This window comes from Euprymna scolopes, chromosome 24, assembly GCF_053919585.1.
Source record: "Euprymna scolopes isolate OS-2025 chromosome 24, ASM5391958v1, whole genome shotgun sequence".
Classification (NCBI taxonomy): Eukaryota; Metazoa; Mollusca; class Cephalopoda; order Sepiida; family Sepiolidae; genus Euprymna; species Euprymna scolopes.
This window is the reverse complement of record NC_136505.1, coordinates 18,354,772-18,367,048: the sequence shown is the minus strand read 5'-3', so window position 1 is coordinate 18,367,048 and position 12,277 is coordinate 18,354,772. Positions and strand designations below refer to the sequence as shown.

Below are 12,277 nucleotides of genomic sequence, written 5' to 3'. Positions count from 1 at the left end.
GAACCAATGTAGCTTCTAATATTGGAGATACACTCCCCTATTGGGCAGCTAAATTTGTAAACTACATTGGTCCTTTCCATCAGGTCACTTGACCGCGAAATGTTGTTTTTCATTACAAGGCTTGTTGTCTGCATTTTTTTTTATAATATATAATAAATTATATATATATATATATATATATATATATATATATATAATAAATTATATATATATATATATATATATATATAATAAATTATATATATATACATATATATATATATATATATAGTTTATAATGAGCGATTCAAAATAAAACAGTCGACATTCAAAACAAATATATACTTCTTTTCCATCTACTAAGTTTCTTTTTTTTTTTTTTTTAAAAAAGGAAAGCTGTTTTCACTTGTTCACTTGCCCGTGGAACGATGTTTTTTTTTATATAGTGGGATAATTTCCGGCTATGAATACCAACAGTCACTGTTTTATTGTATTGGAGTACAAAATCATTATTTCTTAAGTAGCTCTTCTTTTCTTTAGAAGCTTCAATATAAATTCCTAAAATGTATTTCAAATGGCCGTGCGTGATGTTGCTTCTTATTGATATGTGTTATCCAACAATTATCTTGTTGAGGAGTTGTCTAATAACGATAAGTTACAGCGACCTAAATTAGATGAAAAATAAAGGGTGATTGCTATTTCATTGCTTATTTCTTAAATCTCGATTCCAAAAGGATGTCTTATATTTTTCTTATTTATAAGTTCACTCTGGGTTTGCCTTTAGAGCGGGAGACGAAAGTACATGACACACATAAAATAAATGTAAACGTTTGCTAGGTAACTACGAACGTTTTATTTAATATTTACTTAATAGACAAACGTTTTCTTACAGGGCAATGTTTTCATAGCAATGAATACAAATCTGTTCAAATGCGTGATGCTTGTTGTACTAACTTGTTGAACGAGTTGCTTTTTTAAAAAATTGAAAGCTTCTTTCCAGCTTCAAAACGTGAGGATATGAGAATAGTATAATGCTGAGATTAGCATGTTGTGGCCAGGATTATATTGAAACGGCTCGCCCCCGAAAATGGCTGTCAATATATGCATTATGTGTATGGTCGTGCATGTATGTGTACGTTTGTATAAAAAAAGGAATAAATTACTGATTCGTAGCATTTGGATTTTGTTCTTTTTTAGCTACTTACATCAAGTAGCTTCACGCCCTGTCTAAAGCGATTCCCATAAAAATAAAATTCAGACTACTGTTCTCATCTTAAGTGTCATTTGTCTGTAAGCACCTGTGGCGTAATGGATAAAGTACTTATTTGGTTCAATTATAATTGACACATTTCTGGAGGTTGAAGGTTCAATCCTTAGTGCAGACAATACTAAAAGAAAAGAAAAAAAAAGAATTTCCGGTGACTGATGGGAGAGTGGAAGTAGATATCTTTGAGTGAGTGAAAGTTACGTCAACTTTCTCAAATCCAAAAAGAAAAGCAATTTTACTTTCGAAAACAATAAAACCGAGCACCATGAATAAATATTTAAAGATATAAAGAGCTTTAAACATATAACCTTTATTAAAAAGACCAGATTCGGCATTAAGTGATCAGAAAAGAGTCGATATGTAGTAAAACAAAACAACCAAGTCAAATACTACGAATAGATATTTGAAGATATAAAAAACTTAAAGTATAAAACCGTTTACAAAAAAAAAATATGATCAGCTTCAGCATTAAATAACCGAAATGATTGATATGCCGTAAAGCCAGCAACCAAACTAATAGAAAAAAGTTTTGATATAATAATCAAGTGTACGGCATTGTAAAATATGAATGGTAGTCGATAATATCACATGAAACTGTGAAGCTTCATCATAACGTTTGTTCGGCCTGTGAAAATTCCCAAGGAATAGAAAAAACATGAAAAGTATTTCTGAACATATAATAATCACATAAACTAAACACAATCGTAGAAAGATACACGTGAAGCTACTTAAAAACGGGTCACGTTCATTTCAAGCACCGTAATTATACTATCAGTCGAAAGGAACGAGTTTAGCACTACACTGTATCCAACAACACCGATTGTCCACACTTTATAAAAATCAAATAAAATATGCTTCCCCATTAAAGAACCTCAGAATAAAATTTTTCATTTCAAAAACACTTAATTCGCAAAATAGATTTTACTGTTATAAGATATGTACGCCGTGATGTTACCATTGTTTCCTTAAACATTTCGAGTTTCTCAATAACATACACGTTTTGCACGACTAGAATGATTAAATACAAACACACATCTTAGTTGATACGCGTTGTGAAAGGCGATCTCAACACCCTTCCCAAATTTCAGAGACGCCTCTTTAATGACCACATTCGTGCGGCAAGGCAAAAGTAGCCACACTAAATCACTTTGACGCATGATAGAAACCGCCAATGGGCTAATATCCGGTTTAAAACTAATCGAAAATGAGCACCGGTCATTGAGAAAGCTATCAGTAAATTGTACCGATTTGCATTCACTCCTGTCTTTTTTTGGAATATTAAAACTGATTTTCCCTGTGGATATCGAGGAGAGGCGTGGCGGAATAGGGCGAATTACGCCCGAACTGCCGACTGACAGTTTCGGCCATACCTTCGACGTCTTCATCTCTAAGAAAGTTAAGTTTGTGCATCACAGTAAAAAGTCAGCAATCATTGCCTTGTATCTTGCGAGTCTTAATGTGAAGGGCATCGAGTTTAAAAGCAGAGCTGTTTGCGCCATCAGAAATCTCCTGGTCGAATGTGGCTGCGCTCGAGGATATCCACTTCGTTTAGTCGTGTGATTGTCTAGTGCTGCCTGGAGATTTCGATGTCTTTTCAGCATACAAGAATTGCACCGTCTGCTTCAGACCTAGGCAATATCAACAAAAAGATACTAGACGAGATTATACCAATCTCAAAATCTAAAATAAAACATAACCTCTGGATTTCTTCGGGCGAAGTGATATAGTGGTTCGAGAGAATCCCCAAAAATTAGAAAAGTAAATTCATTATGTTTGACATTGATGCATACTACCCTTTAATATACTGTTAGAGAAAGCACTTAAATTAGTAGAAAAGGAAACAGATGTAACTCAGTTGGGATTTGAAATTATAAACATAGTTAGAAAGGAATAAGGCAAACAGACGCAAGAAACAGGTCTGGTTTAATCCGCCGTTTAGCGAGCATATCCAAAACAATATACATAAGGAATTTTACAGAATAATGGAAAAAATTTCCTACCTGAGAATAGATTAAGCAAAATAATTAATAAGAACCCAGTAAAACTATCTTTCTCAACCTCAGCCAACTTATCCAACACTATAATAAGCTCTAATAACAGGAAAATAAGCAAAATAAGGACTAACAATAAGTCAGTATTAGGAGAAATTAATTTAGAGAGAAACTGTAATTGTAGAACATTTAGCAAATGTCCGTTGGAAAGCAAATACTTAACCTCAGAAATAATGTACAAATGTGAGATTAAGTCTGATAATAGTAAGAAGTATATCTCGGAGTGATGGTTGCTTTTTTAAGAAAAGATTAAGAAACCATGTTGCATCATACAAAAATGAACCGGAGAATGAAACTAATAGGGATGAGGATAATTATAGAGGTGGGGGACAAAAATTAATATTAGAAATAAAAAGAGGAACAAAACTGCATTAGATGATTGGGTTAGGGAACTACATAAAAATAAGAAAAGAGTTTGAATTAAAATGGTCAATAGTAGATAAGGGTAGAAAGTATAAACTCGGTAAATCAAAAAAGTTCAGTCTATGTTTACTGGAAGTATATTATATAGTGAATCCTAAAGAAGAAGTATTAAACAAAAGGCTGAATGCTATACAAGGGTGTCTTCATAGGAATAAATTTCTGCCATTACGTCAAAAACCTAACTGACATAATTAAAAAAAATAAACTTAGGGTAAAATATAAACATGAAACGAGAATTTACATACGCAATATATAAATTAAGCCTAATATGTTATAAATGCTTAAAGTGAATTAATATGTTATAAATGTTTTAAGTAAATTAATATGTAATGAATGTTTTAAGTAAATTAATATGTAATAAATTTTTAAGTAAATTAATATGTAATAAATTTTTAAGTAAATTAATATGTAATAAATGTTTTAAGTAAATTAATATGTTATAAATGTTTTAAGTAAATTAATATGTAATAAATGTTTTAAGTAAATTAATATGTTATAAATGTTTTAAGTAAATTAATATGTAATAAATGTTTTTAGTAAATTAATATGTTATAAATGTTTTAAGTGAATTAATATGTTATAAATGTTTTAAGTAAATTAATATGTAATAAATGTTTTAAGTAAATTAATATGTTATAAATGTTTTACGTAAATTATTATGTAATAAATGTTTTAAGTAAATTAATATGTAATAAATGTTTTAAGTAAATTAACATGTTATAAATGTTTTAAGTAAATTAATATGTAATAAATGTTTTAAGTAAATTAATATGTTATAAATGTTTGAAGTAAATTAACATGTAATAAATGTTTTATGTAAATTAATATGTAATAAATGTTTTAAGTAAATTAATATGTAATAAATGTTTTTAGTAAATTAATATGTTATAAATGTTTTAAGTAAATTAATATGTAATAAATGTTTTAAGTAAATTAATATGTAATAAATGTTTTAAGTAAATTAATATGTTATAAATGTTTTAAGTAAATTAATATGTTATAAATGTTTTAAGTAAATTAATATGTAATAAATGTTTGAAGTAAATTAATATGTAATAAATGTTTTAAGTAAATTAATATGTAATAAATGTTTGAAGTAAATTAATATGTAATAAATGTTTTAAGTAAATTAATATGTTATAAATGTTTTAAGTAAATTAATATGTAATAAATGTTTTAAGTAAATTAATATGTAATAAATGTTTTAAGTAAATTTATATGTTATAAATGTTTTAAGTAAATGAATATGTTTTAAATGTTTTTAAGTGAAAAGCCAGGGTTAAAATAGAGTAAAATAGATGTGATAAAGGGGTCAAATTTAGAAAAAAAATCCGAAGCTTAACAGAGATTAGCAATATAAATTCAACACTAGAAACATAATATATATATTAAACCTAATACGTCCTGAATTGTCATCTAAACTTCAGCCCCTGTATCACCGACGAAATGTTACACCCCTCTGCCTGTTTTACAAGTATTTTAATGGTGGATGTTCTGACGAACTACAAGCACTTGTACCCCTTCGACGAAAATACTCCCGACAAACCCGGCAAGCAGCAAAGTCCCACCCCTACACAGTAGAGATCCCTAGATGTAAGAAAGCCTTTTACTCTAATAGCTTCTTCCCCAGAACTGCAAGAGTTTGGAATTCTCTTCCGGTTTTCTGCTTCCCCAACTGTACTGACATGCAGAAGTTCAAGTGTAATGTGAACAGACATCTTGCTGCTAAACTCCCTACATAGTTCCCCTGGAACTTAGGTCCCTGAAAGTAGCCTCCTAAATCAAAGTGGCAATATGTCTTGTTTAGGGTGAAAATGTAAAAAAAAACTGTTTTTAAGTGAAAGCTTAACAGAGATTAGCAATATAAATTCAACACCGGAAACAATCTTAGAAATAAATGTGGGGGACTAATAAATACTGGTTTTATATCAATAAAACTTGAAAACTCCCAGCGTAGTAAATAATGTTTTTGTTTTAAATTCAAAAACCATTGGAGGGAAAAATAGTGGAGTTAAATAAGATGTTTATAGTTGGAAAAGAATTTAAGAACTTAAATCCTTAATTGAAATTAATGACACAATGAGTAACGAACATAGAATCCAAACAATAGGGCAGGAACATAAAATATCAGGTCCGGAATTGGGAAGATTAATAAAAAAACAAAATTTAAATAAATAACTTCGAGAAAAATAATAATAACTTAAATTAATTGCAAGGATAAATGAATAATCGATTGAACCATTTAAAAATAGACATACAAAATAAGATAGATATAAAATAATCCATAACAAACGAAAAACTGAAAAAAAAAAAAAAAAACCTCTGAAGGAGGAAATTTAAGTTTTTTATCACATAGTTTTCCTAAAAATGAAATTGGATTCCATATTGTTCATTAAAAAGTGTTTTTCTCAATGTCTGAAGAGAGCCCGTTCTTAAAAAATATTTTCCAACGATATATGGTTTGAAATTGTCCGAATGGTCGCGAAACGATTATAACGGACAATGAAAATACATTACTTGTTGCTATCAATCCAATCGTTCTTGTCTTGATTTTGTTAAAACAATATATGAATGCTCGATTACAAAAACTGGTAATTTTGAAAATTACAAATTAAGTCATCTTATACTGACTTAAAATTAATTATTATATGAACAATTACCGAATTCTCAATTCCGAATTTTATTATGTTCTTGTAATTGAGAATTCGGTAATTGTTCATATAACAATAAATTTATATATATATATATATATATATATATATATATATATATATATATATATATATATATATATATGCAATTTAACTACTTGGGATAGCAATAACATAAATAAATAACATAAAGTTATCTTTTCGATAGCTCACCAATGCAATACTAGTTATACAGTGCTGAAACAATTGTACATGAGACCAACATTTTTAAAATGAACAACTACATGAGTGTCTATTCTAACGTGGCATCTTTAAGAATATATATATATATATATATATATATATATATAATTTCAGTTGAATTAAAGTCGGTCAATTTAGCTCTTATGCATAGATCATCGTATAACGATTAGATCACTGTCTGACTGATGTAAAGAACATTTAAAGTTAAAATGTTTAAATTAAACGTTATTTCACGCGGTTGATAGTAGCCGAATGGATTCGGTTTTTGCTAATCGAGCCAGAGATGTCTCGTGTTGCCGAGTTCGAATCGTTCGACTGGTGTTAATCGTGACACCCTGCACTGAAGATTCTCCAAAGGATGAAACACTAGTGTTTGTAGGTATTTAATTATTATAGTAAAATATAATTATATATATATATATATATATATATATATATATATATATATATATATATATATATATATATATATATAGTCAGCCACATAAAGTACTGTTTTGATGTGTCACAGATCATCAATGCGGCTAGACAAGCAACTACCTCAAGCCAGGATCGAAATCCGATCGCCCAAACGACAGTCGGAGCTTCTAACTGCTGTACTATACTGCTGCTGCTGCTATGTGGGCAGTGAATTAACATTGTTTTGACATTGTCCAAATACGTAAACTCAATTTGATTACACAAAGAGCATCGCTTCATACGTTAATGGTAATTTGTATATCACTTCCCAAATGCTCAACCTAAGATAGGGAGCATCAATACACATACACACACACCCACCCACACACACACACATATATATGCACACAACTATATATATATATATATATATATATATATATATATATATATATATATATATATGTGTGTGTGTGTGTGTGTGTGTGTGTGTGTGTGTGTGTTTATATTTTGGGACTGATAAGAGTTTATATTTTCTGAAAACTGCGGGATGATAAAATATTTTTGGATTAAATATACAATGTTTGCAGAATGATTATGAAATATTAAAGTTATTTTATTTTAATGACTCGGAATATTGTTCTGATCTTGAGTTATTTTCACCCAACGTTTCTGCCGACGTAACCTCCGACCTTCGTCAGGTGCATCGTCGAACTCGGGAATCTTTCTGCGAACTCGAGAATCTCCATGGAATTTCGAGCGGAAACCTTTACTCAGTTCATGGGGGTAGCTTGCCCTCGTTCCGTCAGTCGTGGCCGTGTAGAATTTTTAGTATCGCCCGCACTTGGGATTGAACCGTTAACTTCCAGAAAAAGTGTCACTTATAGCTGAATTTTACCTAGTACTTTATGCCACGGATCCTTTCAGACATGGATTGAAACATTGTGAAAATAACAATCAAAATAAGAAGAAATAATCAAAATCCTCATCTAAAAAATTGAACATATCAGATTAAATCTCCTTGTATTGTTCACTATTGAGCTATTAAATAAACTTTTGTATGGACTTAAAAAAAAGTTTACACACACACACACACACACACACACACACACACACACACACACATATAAGAACAAGTAGTTAATAAAACATGTTAAAAACGCTTTGAAAAAGAGTTAAAAACATATTTAATTTTAAAAGGAAGTACAAAATAAGTGGATAGTCCTTAATTCGCGGAATTTCGAAGAAGTACTTTCATTCTCATCAGAAGGTAGGGATTAACAAAATGTGGGATCGGATTTTGCTTGCAAAGGTATTTAATGAAACTACAAGTCATAGATATTACTTGGTAAAAAATAGTGAAGCAGAGGAAATAGAGGGAAGAAAAAAGTGATTTCACGTGAATGAATGGTCTGGTGAAGGGTAATATATATATATATATATATATATATATATATATATATATATATATATATATATATATATATATATACTAATGAAGGGAGATCTAAAAAGTAATGCCTCCTATTTTTATTCCTATGTATTCACGACCTGAAAGTTTCATCTCTCTGTTGAAGGTATTGACAGTGTGAGACTTTAAGAAAGCGACTCTTGTCATGGACGTGCGTCAGAAGTAGAAATGCATCATTGAATTCGTTCATTCAAATAATAATTTAAAAAAAATGAACCGATCAACATTCACCAGCGCCTGATGCAGTTTATGTCAGCACAATTAGGAGACGAGTTCGTCAATTTCAGAGTAGCGACAGAGATGTGGATGACAAACCATGCACAGCCACCACCACATCGCTGGCAAACGTGCATTGAGAATGGTGGTGACTATGTAGAAAAAAGTTTGGTGTACAAAATTGCTCGTCTTAAGGGTACAACACTCGGTTTTCGTAGCTCTTCAACATTTTTAGTTAAAAAATAGGATGCATTAATTTTGGAACGACCCTCGCATATATATATATATATATATATATATATATATATATATATATATATATATATATATATATATATATGTGTGTGTGTGTGTGTGTGTGTGTGTGTGTGTGTGTGTGTGTGTGTGTGAATTTGAAATAAAAATTCACTTACCGCCGAAGATGACCAATGCGCAAGAAAAAGTGACCACAAGAAGGGCCATGACTTCTTGCCGATGTGAAAAATTACGATAGAACCAAATGGGATTGCGGTTATGAACTTATAAGTGACGACAAAGACAGAGCGTCTACGCACAACTACATCCACTGACACCTCTTTTGCCTATCTTTCCACAAGTGCAATTGTCGCTAGTGTTTATACAAACGCCGCCACCCCACAGGTAAAAGAAAGGAAGGGAAGAAAAAAAAAGAAAGAAAAAGACGTAGCGGTAGGATAAGAAGCACGGCCAGACAAGACGTGAACAAGATTTCACTAGGACATATCTGCACTATTTTATTTCTTTTGTTATCAACGTTATTTTGCCTGTTTGAATACATGAGAAAATTATAAGAAAACAAAACAAGAAATATCGCAAGATATTATAAATGATAAAGGAACTTGATCCGTAGGAAATTACAGAGAAAAATGCTGCACGTTTGCGATCAGAAAAAAAGAAAAGAATTGTCTGTGCTTGAGATAATATTACCAGAATTTTGCTTAACCTGTGTCGTTAAAAACGAACCGGGTTAAAAATATCGCAGTAAGCAAGGTGCGTAAGGTATGTAAATGGACGAGAGTCACATCTGATCACTTGATAACAACAATTCCACTTGTGTAGCCTTATTATTAATATTACTACTATTGTAGTCTAGAGCTGTAAGCCATGTTTTGTTTCAGCAGTTTCCGATGGTTAGTTGTTCAGCACAAGTCCTGAAGGTTACTATTTTTCAGTAGACAAAACAGTTTCCAATGGTCAGTTGTTCTACACAAGTCCTGGAGGTGACTGGTTCTCAGTAGACAGAACAAAAGATTCTTCACGTGTTGACACGAAGAAAACATGCGAAGCTGTTACAGAAAAGGTTTAGTATTTATGAAGCAATTCTGGTTTCTGATTGGTTGGTAGCAGAACGTAAATTAATTTGATTCGCCAGTTCATAGCAGCATTGTTTAATGCCGACGGGGTTACTCAGGCAATTTTTAAAATTGCAGGAGTGCCCCTTCTTTAGGGGAGCCTGCGGGGTTCCAACTTTCCGGCCTTGTGCTACATAATGCTGATGTGGGTAGCACATGATGTGTGTGTGTGTGCCACTGGACGTACAGTGGCACACACACACACACACACACACACACACACACACACACACACACAACAACAACAACAACAACAACAACAACATCATCATCGCAAATATTAATTAATAAAAAACGTATTACCTCCCTTTATCAGTTAAAAATCATTAAAACTATTTCCTCTCCAAAATTTAAAAATAACCAAACATGGCTGTCTGTTTACGGTCTCAAATTGGTTATTTTATTTTATAATTAAAAAATAAAGCATGTTGAGAGGACATTGTAAGTTTATTTATTTTATTATAGATACTTTCTAAAATAAAAAAAAATGTGTAAGTGAATTTACATCTGTACATTTATGATTTATATTAAAATATATTATGATTTATATTAAAATATATTATGATTTATATTAAAATATGATTTATATTAAAATATATTATGATTTATATTAAAATATATTATGATTTATAGTAAAATATGATTTATATTAAAATATATTATGATTTATATTAAAATACATTATGATTTATATTAAAATATGATTTATATTAAAATATATTATGATTTATATTAAAATATATTATGATTTATATTAAAATATATTATGATTTATATTAAAATATGATTTATATTAAAATATATTATGATTTATATTAAAATATATTATTAAAATATATTATGATTTATATTAAAATATGATTTATATTAAAATATATTATGATTTATATTAAAATATATTATTAAAATACATTATGATTTATATCCAAAAAATATTCAGAAAAACAAAACAAAACAATGTGTCATGTGTTGAATTTTCATTGAAAAAATCTAAATTTTTTAAATCAATTCTTTTTAGCTTTAAAAGTTTAAAAATGAATTTGTTAAAAATTGTTTTAAAGTCGTCGTTATTTGTTTTATTTAAGGGCCAACAAATTCTAATGAAAGTGTTTCCCCCAAATTATGCGATATAAAATTGGGGAAAAAATAATTTTATATGATTTATGAAAAAAAAAACAAAAAAAAAAACGACAAAAAACAAAAAAGTTTTATATGGCTTATGGGACGAGTATATGGTTCACATGTAACCAATAGGAAAATAATTGTAATCATGAAATTAAAAATACATTCAATTTATGAAAATAAAAGAATTTATTGTTGATGCAAAATACACAACTTGTTTTTTTTTTCATTTTTTGGCCGAGTTTTCACATCGCATAGTGTGTTTTCAGAAACAGGAAGAAATAGGGGTTTGTCGGCCCTTATCGCATAGCGTAGAATTAGCTGCAATGTTCTCGGCAAAGAGTTTGACTGATTCTGACAAGATTACCTCAGGTCCATTGATGATGGCTGGGGTAGAGTACACCCTTCTGTTCAGGATCCTGTTTGTTATTCGCTAAAATTGGAGACCAAGCTGCTGCTCAGCTACTTTGGAGTCGACGGACTGAAAATATAATTCTTTCGCGTTCTTTATTCTACAGAAATTACTGGAAATCATGAAGGCAGCTTTAGTTTCGGTACATCTATTGCCTTAGAAGTAATAAAAAAGTGATCTCTGTGCACAATGGTTGCAGCACAATCTGGAGAGAACGACGGCCGGTTGTTAGGTTTTTGCTGGAATTATTTTGGAGAGTATGAAGCGGTCTATATAGACAATTAACTATTCCGTCAGGTTTGATACCATAGAAGACACGGTATTTTTAAAAATGAAACATAGAGGGATATGTTATCCCAGTCAGCCATAAAGTATTGATATACTTTACGATGGAGAGGTACGCCATAAGGCTTATCACATTTTGTTTTTATCTTAACTGATACAACCGAGTCGTCTGAAAATCCCAGTGAAGACAGAACGGAGGATAAACATAGCTCAGGGCAAGTTGTAAGAAAAAGGTCTAGGAGACTTGCATACCGACCGTCTGTGTCGGGCACACGGGTAGGTTCGTGAACAATTTGAATTAGGACATAAACAATGGAGAAATCGTGACAGAACCCCCCCACCTCATCGTCTGTCTTAAATAAGACAGATGATGAGGGGAGGTTCTAGG

At 30.5% G+C, this 12,277-nt stretch overlaps 1 protein-coding gene across 2 annotated transcripts in view; it reads right to left on the bottom strand.

Annotated features, from left to right (window-relative positions):
* LOC145246618 (beta-hexosaminidase-like) overlaps positions 1-9,975 on the bottom strand; it is a 113,727-nt gene extending 103,752 nt beyond the window's left edge. For both annotated transcript variants that reach the window (XM_080108288.1, XM_080108287.1), the window contains exon 1: positions 9,114-9,975. In XM_080108288.1, coding sequence (XP_079964414.1) covers positions 9,114-9,162 — 49 coding nt within the window. In that variant the 5' untranslated portion in view covers positions 9,163-9,975. The remainder of the gene's footprint in view (positions 1-9,113) is intronic.
* Between the last annotated feature and the right edge of the window lie 2,302 nt (positions 9,976-12,277).